At 44.9% G+C, this 17020-nt stretch overlaps 1 protein-coding gene across 17 annotated transcripts in view; it reads left to right on the top strand.

The window, feature by feature from the left end:
• The first annotated feature begins 2761 nt into the window (after positions 1–2761).
• MED25 (Mediator complex subunit 25) overlaps positions 2762–17020 on the top strand; it is a 91016-nt gene continuing 76757 nt past the window's right edge. For 5 of the 17 annotated variants that reach the window (XR_010569978.2, XM_065453317.2, XM_065453327.2 and 2 more), the window contains exons 1-8: positions 2765–3354; positions 3845–3890; positions 8824–8948; positions 11448–11546; positions 12145–12265; positions 13440–13505; positions 15839–15926; positions 16626–16817. Coding sequence is in view for 16 of the 17 variants with exons in the window: in XM_065453317.2 (XP_065309389.1) it covers positions 3236–3354; positions 3845–3890; positions 8824–8948; positions 11448–11546; positions 12145–12265; positions 13440–13505; positions 15839–15926; positions 16626–16817 (856 nt within the window). In the remaining variant the exon portion in view is untranslated. Of the gene's footprint in view, positions 3355–3844; positions 3891–8823; positions 8949–11447; positions 11547–12144; positions 12266–13439; positions 13506–15838; positions 15927–16625; positions 16818–17020 lie in introns of all 17 variants that reach the window. The other 12 variants (XM_065453330.2, XM_065453332.2, XM_065453334.2 and 9 more) reach the window with 8 other exon arrangements.

Below are 17020 nucleotides of genomic sequence, written 5' to 3' on the forward strand. Positions count from 1 at the left end.
GAAATGTAACTGATCCCGAATTTTGAAACGAAAAGATATTTGTTATTGCCCAGTCCCATAGACGCTTTCCACACTGGTCTGTCCTGGATCCCCATGACACATGATGAGAGTTGAAGTCACCAGTAAAAACTATATCTTTCCCACATTTGGCCAAAACTGAGTTTAGTGGGCGTGTATCCTGCGCACCCGAGGGAGAGTATATATTGACCAACGAGAAAGGCCTACTGCCAGGGAGACTATTTTCTACTGCTAGAATTTCACATTGTGGAGACATCAGCTGTAAAGATATATTTGCCCTGTGGCAAAACTTGCTTGAGACCATTATTAACAGTCCCCCACCTCTAGACGGGCGATCTAGGCGAAAGGACCTAGAATTGCGCAGAGAAATTAGTTTTTCAGGGGATAACCAAGTTTCTGGCAGTAAAATTACATCTGGAGATATTTGAGAAGATAGAACGTTTAAATCAGTAGAAGCAGCGAACATTAATCTGCAGTACCACTGCAGCACCCTTATCTACCTTCCAGTGATGAGAGCACCACAGAGGCCGCGGCCTCCTCCAAAATCACATTTCGGGTTGACTTTAGGGAGGATTTTCTTAGATTTACTAACTCAGTGTGAAGTGGTAGCCTCAAGGGGAGAACACCTCCTTTTCTGTGCCCTCACGTCATTTTCCATGTTTGAGGTATCTTGATAATCAGAGTTGTCTGTTGCCTTGTTTGAGGAACCTGGAGCAGGTCTGACTTGCTTTATATGGGTAGTGGACGCAATTGCCCCATCTTCCTGAGAGTGGGCTGAACAAGCATTCATGTCAGAGCTCGATGGCAGAGCAGTAGCAGTCGGCAATAATTGTTCGAACTTTGAGGATACCAGTCCATTAAAGCATTCCGTGACGCTTTCTACAATGTGTTCCATAATTTTAGCCATAGACTTCTCAATAGCTTGTGCAATTACCTCTAACAGGCTTCCATCAACGACAGCCTGGTGTCGTGCTATCACACTCGCATAACCATGCATGGGCTCTTTCCTTTACCGCCGCAGTGGCCTCTCGGCGTGAGCAACGCCTTTTGTCCATAACTTCCAGTATTTGGACTTCTTGAGTTCTAGCAGGGCAGTTTGAGCAATCAGCCCTGTGGGCTCCCCCGCAGAGGCAGCACGAGTCCGACTCGGCCGAGCAATCACCAGCAGAATGGCTCCCGCCGCAGACGCAGCAACGAAGGCTGGATTTACAACCACCCATGCTATGACCATAGCGCCAACAATTGTGACATTGTAATGGACGCGAGGCAAGCGGATCCACTCTGAATATTAGAGGCCAGACTTTTACCTCAGTAGGGCAGATGTACCTTTCAAACCTGGCAATTACTGAGTAGGGACAGGTGTATTGTCCACCACTCTGTTGCATCGGTAAAGAGCAATTACCGCAGCCGCGGATAGCTTTTCTAGAGTCTCTGCTGGACCTAAAGTGAAATCTACACCACGAACTATTCCTTTAGTGCAGGCAAGATGCGGGGGAACGAAGGCACTCACTTGCATCGATCCAAATGATGAGCACTTGAGTAAGTCGTACACACACGCCTGGTCTGGCGAACGGCAAGCAATCCCACCTCCAAACTGTCGTGCATCAGTGATGTGCAAGTAGGGATGCGTTGCCGCCGGAAGTTCCACCTGCACTGTCTTCGGGTTGTTGAGCCAGATGGCTCCTCCATGCAAAGGCACCAGCGCCACAGGAATGCTGCACACCGCCCTACGAAAGAAATATTCAAGAGGCATTTGATCAGGTGGTAGGGAGACCGACCAAGGCGGAGATCGCCCCGGGCCGTCCCCTGGAGAATTTTTCGACATTTGCGGCACCATCTCCATATCGGACAATATAAATTTATCTTAAAATAGTCAGCTTAAAAGTCAGCCGCTCATCTGGTTCGGATCCCAACAGTGAGCTCCCGGGGTTTTGGCTAAGTGTCTGCTTGGTAACTACAAAGCTGGACTAACTCCACCCGACACTTAGCCAAAACCCCGGGAGCTCACTGTTGGGATCCGAACCAGACGAGCGGCTGACTCTTCCTGTTCTTTTTGCTTTTTCTTTAGGATACTGATTTCTTCAGGCGTTCAGTCGTCACTTGAGCGTTTTTCGGTGTCGCGCAACCACCACGTGTAGTTTCGGTCGAGTTTAGTGCCTTGAACGTCACATCCGAAGTCGCGCTTCCCTTGGCGTGCGTTTCGAGCTGGTCCCTTCAGAAGTCATCAACAGCGTCACCACACTACACCGCCACCAAAGTGGAATACCTACAGTGAGGAGAATTTCAGGGTTATTTCCTCGGTTGTGACTAGGGTGCCTCAAAGCGCACTTCCTACGGAGCGGCGGGCCAGGAAGAAATCGAGGTCACGCTAGTTCTAACAGATGAACAACTCCTGTGGTTACGTCACGGAGCACCAGATCCTTTTATACTCCTAGGTGCACGTCATGTCGCCCAGAAACCTAACGGAAATGATCGGTGTCGCAGCCTGTCCGAAACTTTATCGAGACACGCGAAACCGCGAAGTCGCTGATCGTTGTTGTTTGAATTTGGCGCTCGAACTTTTTGCTACGAAAATTTTAACCCGACACAACAAACGAATATGTTTTCCTCACATGCTTCCACACAAAATTGCAGTCATTTTGCCAAGAGAGAGAGAGAGAGAGAGAGAGAGGTGCCCATCTGGCTGGATCACGTGGGCTATTTCTGAACAGTCGAATTGCATTCCGCAGTATTTGATTTATCGTATCCTTTAAAATATTACTAGTACGTACGATTGTATAAAACGCCAAAAATTGCCACTGGGCGTTGTCCTGCTTACATTTCTTTCCTGGGGTGCTCTAAATAGATGTGGTGGCTGGTTGAACTCATTCTCGCGTCGTAATTGTGCGGTTTGTAGTATGTATTACTGCGCCCACCAAGCCGAATCTGTGTTGAATGTTTGCTGATGGTTTGCTGTGCCGCGGCGCATCACTTGCGTACGCGGCGTCGTCGGTGCACCCGTCGCTGTGTTTGTGTACTTCGTTGAATGCATATGTGGCCTATGTGGCAGCCCGGTGAGTGATCCTACTGCTGTTTTTCGAGACCACAGCTGTCGTCCTGTCCAGCCGCACAGAAATCGCGCTGTATGTGTTGTGTGCCTCACGTCGTGAATCACCAGTGGGGCCCGCCAGGCATGCAAGCAAGCGCTACTGGGAGCAGCGTGCCGTGAAGAGCTACCATGGTGGTCGCCGACCAAGGCAACTGGGTGGCCGATGTCGTGATCGTCGTCGAAGGCACTGCCAACCTCAGTCCGTACGTCGAGAGCCTCAAGAGCCACTACATTGTCCCGACTTTGGAGTGAGTTGTGCCACTCTGGCTGGTGCTAATGTGCATTCCTAGGGAAAGGAAGCGAGCATCTTCGCGTATACCGTTATTGGATGATTCGTCTCCGTGTTGCTGGCGAAAAGGAACGTTGTTTACCAGTTGCGCGCCAGTGTTTATGACGACCATCTGGGACCTGCACGCTGAAAGGGGGGCAGCGTTAATTGGGGTTTTCGTGCAGCTCTCTGCTTTGAATAGTGTGGATGCAATGACCGTATATTGTTGCTGGGCTGAAAGCCGTCGATCTTGCTGTGTAGCGAAAACTCTTGTTCTATTCAGTTGTCATAAATGACGCGTCTGCGTCTTCTGTGTTGGCACGGCTTCGATGTATTCTTTGTCGAACGGTAAATATGCGCGTGTCTGTTTATGTGTGCGGTTATCAGCTTCCCGCGCAGCACATTTAAATATTAGTGAGTAGGCCGCCCATTTATAGAGTGTTTTGTTGATTTCTTTTTTTCCCCACCAGGTATTTCAATGGAGGTCAGATTGACGACAGGGACTGCGGCTATGATGTAAGTGAGGAGTCCATGCTCTGGCTGTTTTCTGCAGCAAATGTCATTGTTTAGTGCATTTCGTTTTCGCGTATGACATTTATCCATACGCGTACTACCTAGGCGGTGTTAGGTAGTACAGTAGCATGCATTGAAGTTGGAAATAACGGCAGCTGCACGTTGCCAAAACTCGGTGAAGCACAGTACCGGGATAGGGCTTGCTGCGAAAGGCTGGTTACGCTGATGGTATAACGGTATCATGCCAACATCGCGCGCACTAATGGTATCGCTTTAAGCTAGAATAACCACACACGGCTACGTTGTCACGCAAAGCATAACAAGGATGAGTGCAACACTGACGCTTCTCAAAGTAGCAAACGAGCCTGATTCCAACCTGCCCTTTTAACACTACACTAAAGGCAAACATTGAATCAGTCAAGACTGTTACATTACCCACCTACAAACTTCACGCTGTTCATGTTATGCAAAGAGATTACTTATACGTAGGGGCCTTCGTTGTCAGCTGAAACCTGATAATTCTTTATTAATTCGTGATTTTTGCACCCCTATTAAGTTTCATGAGAATCTGGTCGAACCCTATTTCTCCCCAAAGTGCATTTTTTAAAGGATTAGTTTGAAAATATCTGCTCGACTGGAGCCTCGAGATAAGCTCCCATGCACTGAACAACTGGCAGGACGCCAACCCAACCTAGCAAATGCAGCACTGACGTTGTTCTTCATTGCAAATGGTAGCTGCGATGTTGAGAGGATGTTTTCCCAAGAAAGGTACGTTCAAAGATCTGACAGGTCCAGGATGGACACAGATATGAACAAAATGAAAATGTTGTTTTCGTACTTCAACAAGGGGTTCCAATTAAAAATGTCGGACCTGTTGCAAAGCCTGCCCATGTGCACTATTGGTAGGGCGTTTGTTGCACTAAAAAAGTGAGCAGAACTAAGCAAGTTACCAAATAAATTAAGCCTAAATTAAATTTAAAAAGAGCTAATGATGCCTGTCAATGAACATTGGCATAAATTATTTCGTCACATGACTTACGAGCCGCTCTCTTTGTCAGGATATGTTCCTGGTGAGCAGTTTCATTCGTCTAAATGCTTGTGCCAAAAAGGTGACCATTGTCTGGGTTGATCACTTGTGAAAGTTGACAGGAAATTCCCAAAGTTTGGTTTACCAGCTAACAAAAACCTCGATTTCTCCCTGGTTTCCTCTTAAAAAAGGTACGAACGCTTCATTTTAACAACCCAAGTTTTAGGAAACATAAAACCCGAAAACCAAGGACCCGACTTTTACTCCATTTTAGACATAGCAGGCAATGCTATAACAGCCATAGAGACTTCTCTCACAGCTCGCATTTGCAACAACAAAAAAATTGTGTCACATATGTAATGGAGATATAGGTATGTCTTGAATAATTCAATGTGCCATTAAGTCTCCTACTTTTATGTTGCCAAACGTGACAATTTTTATGCAGAAGATGTTGCAGATATGTACCTACTTACCGCAGAGTGAACAGAGCGACGCGTTTCTGTGACTGGTGTTTTACGGTGCACCGCTTATACTCACAGCCAAAACATAGTATGTCGCACACTGCAGGCACAAAGGGGCACATATAATGCTTGATTTTATGTAACTTCTCTGCCACAGGGTGTAGTGTTAATCTGCAAAGTGGTTATTCCTTAGAAAGCATCGGAGATAAAAAACAACTGCATCGAAAAACGTGTGGAGAGATTTCAGTGACTGCACTACTTGCGTAGTGTTGACAGAACTGCCTTATAAGTATGAAAAGAAGTCTAGGTACAGAAGAAATGATGACTGCAGCACCCCCCCCCCCCCCCCTTACGCCCCGCCTTGCCATAATTCCTATGGCATTCAACACATCTGTAATGAATGCGGTTAACTTATTAAGACTCCTAAGCTGTGCTCACAGTCTAGCATGTCGTGTGCTGCCAGTTGGTACTGCTCGAGTGTGAGATCCGCTCGTGTAAGATACCACACGTTTCTTGATAGCCTTGACCAAGTGACCAAGCTGTGTGATGAGGTAGTTTCAGGTAATTGTTCCGTGTTCTTAATTAAAAAGAAATGTAATAACATTGACAAAACTTCTTGTGTGTGTGTTTGTTGAGATACAATGTAATTAACTTATATATATCAAATCTACCATTTTCCCACTAATTAAGCCGTAGTGCCATCCTATTTCAATAAACATTCATTCATTCGTTCATTATCTGCAATTTACTACACTTGACCATATTAAACAACACACTATACATAATTCAGCTGGATATTTTGACAGAAGTGACACCAACAATATCCCAACATTTTCATCCCTTTTGCACCTACTGAAGATTTGTTCACTGTAAATGTGATGCTCTAAATACCTTTCAGAAGTAATACGGCTTGATTTCTGTTTTTTATGTCCCTTTTGTAGGGCATTTGCTCTCCACAGTCGCATGAACTCTTGTAAGCGGATATTTGTGTCACTGTCTTCTGTCATTCCCTACCTAACTTTATAAAACCAGGAAAAACTGCAATGGTTAAGTTGGAAGAAGCAACAACAAAAAAAGAAATTGCATATTATCAGGTTTGTACCAAAAACTGCACTGAGCAAGGGAAAGCCATGCACCTCTTCGTTACCCTAAATGGTCGAGATTATTAGTAGTGCTCTGTATAGCATTTTTTTCTTGTAGCCCAATTAAAGAAGATAGTTGGGCTAGTTTAGGCTTTTTGAGACTTGAGACATTATTAACAAGTGCGAAAAAGACATCGGATGACAGTGGGAGGCACCCAGGAGGCAATGCTAGAAGGCTGTCGCTCTTGCTGTTGTCCGTGTTCCTTGCACTAGTTAATAATGCCTCAGTTCTCATAGCCCGTGTGCCTGCTTTCGTATAAGAAACTCTCTCTAGCAATTAGTCAACAAATTCATTCTATAATTCTGGCAATATCTTACCAACAAACCTATTTCATGACTCCACAAATCGAATGTGTTGTTCACTACTGCAGGAGAAAACTACCTGCAGAATGAGGTTCTTCAGTATATCAGGTCACCCAGTGTTGTAATAATGAACTTGTGCAATATGGGATCATACCAGGTCATATCACAAACTTGTTTTGTCCCTCTTAGATGAACAGCAGTAATTGATGGACTGTGTCAGCATAGCTTCATGTCTAGTTGGGTTTGGGCAGAGGCTCATTAATGGGGGCAGCAACAGCTGTGGCACAGCTGTAAAAAGTGGTTTCAGCTGTCAGACCTAGGACGCAGTGCTGAATCATTGTACACTGAACTGAAAAGGAAGAAAGTATATCTATGTATTGCCCCACTCTGGGACACTGAAAACAGCATGAAGTGAAAAATGTAAACCAAATGCGTACCTGCCAACTCTCCCAAATGTTTGCAAAGTTTACGAATTTGGCCTTGTACATTTTTTACAAACTTAGTATCCAGCTTTACAAAAAATTAATTCTGTTTGCAACAAAGCATTGCTCATCAGTCTTCAAACCTTCCGGTCTGTTTATGAAATGTTGAAAGTATGCCAGCAAGTTTATACAGACAAGGTCCATGAAAAAATGTTCCAAAAGGCAGGCGAACTCAAACTTCAACGTGTTGTTTTCACTGGATTACTCAACAATAAAATAACAAAAGCATAGACGTATTGCCACCTATGTGGGTGGCATCGTCAGTACGCGAATGCCACCCGTATAGGTGGCGAAACATCTTATGTTTTTGTTATTTTATTGTTGAGTAAAGCCAGTGAAAACAAGACATTAAAGTACAGACAAGGTCCTGAAGCATGTGAAATTGGCAGCCGCAAAGTCACGGAAGAAGTTGCTGTGATCTAAAGACAGTGTGATGCTTGTCAGTCTCTGCTGTTCCACTTTTGTACTGCTTTGTTGCATCTAAGGTAAATAATCGCTAACAGAGTGTATACGTACCTCTGAAAAGGTGCGCACTCAGGACAAGCATTAAACAAAAAATGTGGGCTATCCTCCCCCTCCTTTTCTTTTCCCTGCCAGTCGGTTGTGTCTGCAGGATATAAGGTTTGCAGGTTGGCAGGTGTGCGAACGCTGAAATGAAATGCGAGCTCAATGGTAGAATCTCGTGTGTCAAAGGAGTGTGTTTTCATCCCGCATGTAGAAGCACTAGAGAACATGGACTCACTATGAAGCCCTTGTGAGAAGGTAAACTGATGAGTAGGGCTTGGACTTTGCATTCGAAGCTTCACAGTGTACTGTTGTTGCTTGTGATCAGAGTACTGCATTGAGGCTTTTTAGGAGGACATTTGTACGCACTTCATCCAGCAATGTTTACTGCTGCCGTTTTTGACAGAACTAAGCCTTGGTTGATATGTTTTTTGTTAAAACAGTAATGTAAAGGTTGAGGGTCTTTGTATTGCACATGGTTGTATTGGGACTAGGGTTGCCACGTGGCCAGTTTTTTCCACTGGCACAACTGATTTTTCTTTCACAGTACCAGCCGCTCGTTTGACGTCCACATTGTTTATAGATTTTCCGGTTCTTTCTAAATCTGCACTGAAAAGTGCTCTGTCGGCAATGCATACATAGCAGAATCAATCATTGCAGCCAAATTCATTCCTTATTCTGAAATCTTTGCTTACCTAGAGTTCTACATAGTGCTGTGTTGTTTATGGGCTACAAGTATGCCTTACGAATAAATAATTCACAACAAGAGCATGGAGATTTGGAAAGTGTACCAAATTTAATGTAAAGCCTTTCAATAAATTTAAACCACACAAAGTTTCTACTCGCTGTATCGCTACTTTGGTTCAAATTTTGTCTGTTTTTATGCACAGAGTACTTTTAAACAAGGACCGCCCCTCCCCCACACACAATTTTCTGCTGTCTTTCTTTTTTTTTTTGCGAAGATGGCATCCCTAGCCTGTAACACACTTCCTTCATGTGGCCTGTTGTGTTTTGCAGACCAACAGCACCACCTATGCCTTGGTGGTGTTCATGGCAGCTGACTGCGCACCTGAGCCAGCCGCCATCTGCCATGCCCCAACGACAAATGTGGCCAAGCTGCTCTCCTGGTTTGACCGTGTCTCGTATGTGTCTCTTGCTCGCACCCACTCAAGAAGCAAATTTTCACCTGTGTCAGACTTGCAATGGCTTTCTGGTCCTTAGAGGTCAAATTTGAGAAACTTTTCATAAGTGCCATTGGTCAGCCAGTTGCACTAACAGTATATCCAACATCATTATTGGCCGACATGTGCTTGTACAAACAGCTCTAGTTTTGTCCCTGGCTTCGTGTTGTCAAATAATTCAGCCAGGCTCTTCAGCCTGCTAGCCTCCTGGTTAGCTCAGATTGCAGGGCAAGCGCCCTGGAAAGGTGTTGGTCCCGGGTTCAAGCCACGGAACACGACACATTTTTCTTCAACTGCGAAGCTTTCTTTCTGAAAAACTCGTATGTGTTTCTTTTGTAGCTTCGCGCCCATTGGGTGGATGTAAGCTTTCCCTTTAAAGCTCTAGTATAAGGACATTTTTGTAAATACAAGGCCAGATCTTTCAGATAAAGCAGTGCTGCATAGGATGGATAGGCGGGCTAATTGGTCTTGCATTCTCAAAAGAAACTTAGAGCGCAGGAAAGACAAGTGACGAAAGAGGTGACACAACACAAACACTGAACTTGCAACTGATTTTTACTGCATGCAAGGAAAAAAGTATATACACACAGGTGCATCGCACGTGTTGGGAAGTACTAAAAACAAACAAGCATCAGATGTACTTGTCTAACAAGGATCAATGAAGTTGAATTCCCTGTCATGTAGTAACAAAGATGGTTGGCTCACACATAGAGTGGTATTCTTAGTGATATGTTAAAGGGCCCCTGAAACAGTTCGGACAAATTTTGTTGATGCGTAGGGTACAGCTAAATTAATCATTCACACCACAATTTGTGTAAAACGTCTCAAATTAATAGAGCTACAGACGATTACAAGTTACCCTCCTCCATAGCCTTGCATTTTCTCCTCAACTCGTTCACCGAGTGATCGAGGCTAAGCTCCGCCTTCACTGGCTCTGCGTAATTATGGCACATCTTGTCGTCGACTTCCGGTTCTCTAGGAGCGCACGGGGGAAAACCTCTCCGAACTCTTCACCAGCTGCTTGGCAGTCGACCCCAAGTGAGAGCTATCGAAGCAGCGTGCGTTGCGAGCATTCTGTCGCAGCACCGAACGTGTCTGGTATTCCGGTAACCACAGGCAAGCTGAGCATTCCGAGGGATAGCTGGAGGCATAAACTCAAGCTGATGAAGGAACTTTAGCGTAGACGTACGTGAGCGGCCTCATCAGTCTGCACGGACCAGCCACCTATTGGTGCAGAGCTTAACCAGCCAAACCAAGTGCTAATACAGTATTGCTCTAACCAAGTGTAAAACATTTTAAACATTTACAAAAACAACGTGTCAGTGATTACACTCCTGTGAAAAATTTACACCGGCAGCAAAGAAGAATAAATTTCGTTACTGCTACTATGTGTGGTTTAGCTCTGTGCCACCAGGTGGCTGCACCGTGCAGACCATTCACATTTGCGCTTCAGCTCATCCCATGAAATGACACGGTCAAACAGCCAGGCCCTGTCCCCTTGCGCTTGCGTTTAGCCTAATACTGGACTCACAGAATGCTGTTGCGTTCGCAATCTTCTGGTGTAAAGTGACGGCCGCAAACGTGCAAATCCTGACACCGATCGGATAGCAGCAGTCCGATGTGCTGCAGCCAGTCCGCTCGTCTGCTGCCTTGGAGAGGGACAAGATGGTGCAGCTTGATATATTGCCAGTCACTACGTTTGCAGTCCACAATGCAACAAAGTCGAATCATAGTGCTTGCGAAAAGACTGAGACTGACTCTGACCGCGGAGCTCTCGTCGAAATGGAGCATGTTGCAACACAAGCAGATGCTTGCTGTGTGCCGGAAGTGCTTACGTGTAGTGAGAAATTGGTCTTATGCATTCTCTTTCTGCTACTTTTTTTTTATAGAAACAAATTAACTAACATTCCTACTATTACAAACATCATTTGTTCACCATAAAGATGGCAAATTGATTGATGACGCGCCCTGGGCAGCCAGTCAGATAGCTCGCCCGACTGACGTCAATTGGGTGATTTACGTCATATGGGTAGGGGCAGCTGAAAATTCCGCCAAGCAGTGTGCTGCAATCCGCAGCAAAGTACATTTTTAAAACCTTATAATAAATTACACGCTTTATCCGAAGCACTCAGATGCGTCAATTAATGATCAGAAGGACCTACTCTAAAAACTCAGTACGTTTGTACAAAATCGTCAAAATCGTTTCAGGGTCCCTTTAAGCCTCCGAAATTTCTCATGTGGTCTGCTCAAAATTACTGTGCCAGAACAATATCGCTGTGCTTTCATACAAGGGTTTACATTGGCATGATTGGTAATGAGATGCAAGATAAGAGAACAGCACATTATTTAGTGAATTTTGATGTTCATGAATCAGAATGCCATAGTCACAGCGGTAGGTTGGGAACACTGGTCATTATGTATTTTGGCGACCAGTAGAAAATGAATTGCCTACTCTTGCAGCTTCGTTGGCGGAGCAGGAGAGTCGTGCAGCCACATTGCCGAAGGCCTCGGGACTGCGCTACAAGTATTTGATGACTTCCAGGCACTGCGTGAACCAGGGTGAGTGCTATCTTTCGCTGTTAGGCAGAAATGAGTCATATTTTACTAGGCATTAATCCTGTCATAACGGTACAAATGCTTGCATGAGAGCACGGTTTGTGAGTAGCGCAGTGAAGATCACACAGGCAATGAGACACAAAAGAGAGACGGACCACAGTGCTTATATTTCGGTGTTCCATCTTTCCTTCTTGTCAGGTCATATGCACTGTTCAGCTTGCTGATACAAATGTCTGGCTTTTTAGACATTCAGTTGTGCTTTTGTAATGTTAAATCATAGAATGATGGCAACATTTTGGGTCATTGATCGTAGAATTTGTGTCACCAAGCAATTGAATGCACCACTCGCAGATTAAGATGTAGCATGTATATTTAGTTGTTCTGGCTCAAACATGATGTATGATCACTTATGCACGCCTAATACGAAAAGAAAGAATAACGAGCTCGAAAATAATTAATATGCTCGGAGGACGTCAGAGGCTAGAGAGAAAAAAACAAGATGGTAAAAAGCAGGGAGGTTAACCAGAGTGAGGTCTATAACTTTAACAAACACTTGCCTTCCGGGGCCTGTAGCTTGAACATGGATTCTGGCTCATTGCAGGACGGCTGTGCAGAAGCACTGTATCCTGGTCTGCAACTCACCGCCCTACCGGCTGCCCGCGCTGGAGAGCCCAGTGTACGCCGGTCACTCAGTCGAGCAGCTCGCCGCCATCATGGCTGAGGTCAGTGCTTGCGCCAATTCAATGGCCGCAGGTGCAACACCAACGTGGCTGAATGAAATCTTGGTGCATGTGAACTAGATTTGTCAGCGTGAGCTTGCTTCTTTCTAGAATGCATGCCTAAGGAGTGTTCTTATCTTTAATGTGGTGATGCGATGCATGGCTTCGACGAGTTTATCCCCTCTGTTATACCTTAGCCTTGAGTGTACAAAAGTGCGTCCTTCCAGAGAAAAATGCAGATAACTTCCTTGTGTGATATTCAGTGGTCAAACAAAGGATGCTGCTGGAGCCAGTAGACTTGTCTGGCAAAGTAGTCTTGTAGAGAAGCCCGCAAGGTGGAGAAAGTTTCAAGAAACAGAAAAATTGGCATCCACCTAACCTGTAGCACAAAGCCACAAAGAAAACCCAGATGGGTTTCTCATGTTGTGGACTTCCGCAGAACTGGTTTGTGACATTCAGTGTCCCTATGCTTCAAGTTGTCAATCAGTTTGGCCTCATTAGTTTCCTATTTTGAACCCACAAAGAGTGTGTGTGCATTCAATTTGGGGCACATTAGAATCGAGCAAAGGCTTCGAATGAATCGACAGTGTTCCGACGGTTTCTTTTTTTCTGCCTCTTGTTTAATTTGGCCTGCTGAATATTTTGATGAGTTACGTCAATCCTGTCAAGGTTGAATTAACAGAAATTGGCTGTATTCACACATCCCTGAGAAAAGGGCACTGAAAAAAGGTTGGAGTTCTTATTTTTTCTGCACACTTCTGCTGAACCACGCACTCCCGCTGCTGGCAGCACTTTTCTATCTGATCTCACGGAGTTAAATTATTTTAAGTTTAAGCTTGGCAATGTGCATTGTGCTTAAAAATTAAATTATGAGGTTTTATGTGCCAAAACCACTTTCTGATTATGAGGCACGCCATAGTGGAGGACTCTGGAAATTTCAACCACTTGGGGTTGTTTAACTTGCACCTAAGTCTAAGTACACGGGTGTTTTCACATTTCACCCCCATCGAAATGTGGCCGCCGTGGCTGGGATTCGATCCCGCAACCTCATGCTCAGCAGCCCGACACCATAGCCATGCAGCAACCACAGCGGGTGTGCATTGTGCTACATGCAAGCGTGAGGAGAACTTGTTGCTGCGGCTTCGATGTGCTCATGCTTTCTTTTTTCATTTTGCAGAGGCAAGTCAACTTTAGCATCCTTTCACCAAGGAAGATCCCAGCCCTGTACAAACTCTATGAAAAGGTTGGTGCCACATGTGAATCGTTAAATCAGAGCTTATTCTGGTGTCCTTTAACTATGGAGGCACCCCGCTCTAATGTTTTTGAGTGGATGAATTGCTAGTGTGTCATGGACAGTACGAGTGCTGAAGTCATAAGGGTGTAACTGGCTGTGTCCGTACTGGTAGTCTTACTGGTCCATACTGGTGTCCATACTGGTAGTCTGGTAGTCAAAATCAAGAAAAAGAAATGGGCATGTGCAGGACATGTAATGAGGAGGGAAGATAACCGATGGTCATTAAGGGTTACAGACTGGATTCCAAGGGAAGGGAAGCGTAGCAGGGGGCGGCAGAAAGTTAGGTGGGCGGATGAGATTAAGAAGTTTGCAGGGACAACATGGCCACAATTATTACATGATCGGGGTAGTTGAAGAAGTATGGGAGAGGCCTTTGCCCTGCAGTGGGCGTAACCAGGCTGACGATGATGATGATGATTTGTTGTCGTACCGTTGTCAGGCTGCCATAGCATTAGAACAGTGAGATGACAAGTGTATGGTGACGATGGTGTGACGATGACTGTATCACGAAACCTGTATGATGATAATGGCGGGACGACGATGGCATGACAAGTATCGGATGCTGAAGCTGGAGTGACGATGACAGCACGACCATTACGTTGCTGGTCGAGCATGGAGGCATGGTAGGGACTGTCTGATGATAATGGCATAGCAAGGATGGCATGGTCACGACTAAATGACAAGAGGATGATTACAGTACCATGACGAAGAAAGACAGGTGTCGATGAAATTATGAAGGCGGTATGACAATAGTATAATGACAATGATAAAACAGCGGCGTAACGCGGACTGTGTGACAACGATGAAGTGATGACGATGGCCCGACAGGAGTCGGGTGACAACGCTGGAATGATGATGCAATGACCATGATGGCATTGCATCATGCTGTCGCAATCATGTCGCCATTGTCACAGATTTGTCATCTCATTGTTCTCGTCCACATCGTCGTCGTCATTCCATCGTCACTACATCATCGTCACACAATCGTCATGCATTTGTACTATCATAGGGATGCCATCACAATCATTCCATTATTGTCGTGTAACTTCTGCGTCCAACTCTCATCACGCTGTCATTTCACCGCCGTCATCACTTCTGTACTGTCATGCTTCTGTCGTCATGCCGTTTTGATCATGCCACCTTCTTCGATCCGTCAACGTCACTCCTTGTTCGTAGTTCTATAGTTATCATGCTGTCGTTCAATCATTATTTTGCTGCCATTGTCATCATTTCGTCGTCACACAGACGCTATCATGCATCCATTTTCGTACCGTTGTTCTCATGCCATCTTTATCATGCCATTGTCACCATTCTCACTTCTTCATCCAGCTGTCATCGTGGTCCTCATGCCATCGTCGTGATACAATGTTGTCAGGTTATTGTTCTCATGTTGGCGTCACATCATCGTTATACCATCGTCATGCCATTTATGTTATACGCTTTTGTCATTTCATCGATTTCATTCCTCCTTTTTCATTCCATTGTCACTGTGTTGGCATCTTACAGTCATCGCAGGCAAGTGCTCCAGCAAAGTGGGAAAGTATTGGAGTATGTGGCATACAGCCAAAGCAACAGAAGTCTCAGAATTTTTACTACAAATGTAAAATAAAGCTGACTTCAGGAATGTGGTCCGTCACGGCATTGCTCGATTGCTATTCGCATTACCATCAGCAGTCATGCGAGACGAGTTGTGTCACATATTTTGTTTAATATTAACACTGTCTGGTACTTCCCTTGCTTCGTTGTGGACTTTGTTGGACACAGCAAGAATGAAGTTGCTGTGATTTCAAGGTGGCTAGTCATTCTGAGTGGCAAGAATTTAATAACAGCAGACAGTGTTACATCTGCAGTGCAAGTGGCATGGCTACTAAGATGTGTGAGTAGTCCACCTTTTAAAAGACCATTGCTTAGGCAAAGCAGAGGGAAAAAGAGGGCCGACATTGCACAATATGTGTGTCCCTCTTTTCCTTTGCTCTGTCTAAGCACTGGCCTTCCAAAACTTGAACTATGCTACACTGACCGGCACAACTTTTTATCTCATTGTAGTTACAAATAATCGAGCCCGTTCAAATTTTTAGTCTAACCAGTTGCAATGTCTGCGAACCAAATGGAATAACACTGTTATGCAGTGTGCATGACGCTTCGCATCTTGCCTCTGCCCTTCAGTGCTATGCAGGGTGCCTTGTGGACAAGTCGTGCTTAGAGACGTGGACACGTGAAGTCCTCATGAAAAGGGAATCTGTGTCATCATCTAAGGACATTCGTTACTTCTTGCCTTGCAGGCTGGTGGCGACCTGCAGACTGCGCTGTGCAAAAACTATGCTAAGGACCGAAGGCATATGGTGCTGCTGCGAGGGTATCAGCTCCAAGGTGTGCATAGCACTAGCATATCACACTTTCCTATCATAGTGATTCTGTAGGTGAAAGTGCTGTTTTTGCATTGCACTCTATTTGCAGGAAGAGAACAAAGGAAAAAACTATGGAGTGGTTATGAGTGAAAATCGTAGGTGACTTCATTGTAGCGTTGTTGGTTTGTGGACGAAATATTCCGAGTAGTAATTAAGAAGATTTTTTTTTCCCCTTGTTTGTTCCCGCTGTAGTGAATGTCCATCTGCATCTGTAAAAAAAAGAAAGAAAGTTGTACTGCACATAATGGTTTTGTAATGCATTGCAAAAGTTTAGTATTTTCAGAATATACAGCTTAAAAAGGCCTGGTCACCGTGGATGGTACAAATACAGTTTAAAGTGGCCCATCTTTTACTACATGGTGATTAAAAACAAAAGGAATAGTAGTCTCAGTAATTAAATGTTGCATTTCATTAAAAATATGTAAATAGGGACACTGTCAGGCATTCAGCAGTGTTGGCTGGCAAATTGTTAGTGCTACATTTCATTTAATTTCCCCAGTGCTTTTCTTGGCTTCATTGTCTGCTGGCTTCCTGTGTTCACTACTTCAAAAAAAGAAAAAATCTAACCTCTTGGTTCCTCAGTTTCTTCTCTCTGTTCAAGCAAGGATTCTTTAGAAATATATCTCATTTGTGATGCGATTCTCATTTGTTTGGTTTGTAGAGCGACCGGTGAGTCCCCCCATCGCAGTGTCCGAAGTGAAGGTGGAGCCGACACCATCTCCATCGCCCGTGGCACCCCTCAACCCCCGGAGCCCCGCAAACACACCCGCTGGTGTCGGGCAGAAGCGGCCTGCCGGTGGTTCGCCCCCAAACCCTCGGGAGGCCAAGATGTTCAAGCAACCCACCTCACAGGGTTAGCCGCAGATTTTTTTTGTCTGCTGTTTTACAGCTACCTGTTAGCCCCTGTGGTTAGTCCAGGTTTGTGTGAGTAATTGTGCTCCATCAGTATCAAAAGTTTGCAAAATGCAGGTTCCGAAAAAGAAAAAAAGAAAAGTTTCAGCCCAGTTTTTACATGGTCAGTAAAACTGTACAGCTATACGTTGGTCATGTCAACTA

Source organism: Dermacentor albipictus, chromosome 3 (genome assembly GCF_038994185.2).
Source record: "Dermacentor albipictus isolate Rhodes 1998 colony chromosome 3, USDA_Dalb.pri_finalv2, whole genome shotgun sequence".
Taxonomy (NCBI): Eukaryota; Metazoa; Arthropoda; class Arachnida; order Ixodida; family Ixodidae; genus Dermacentor; species Dermacentor albipictus.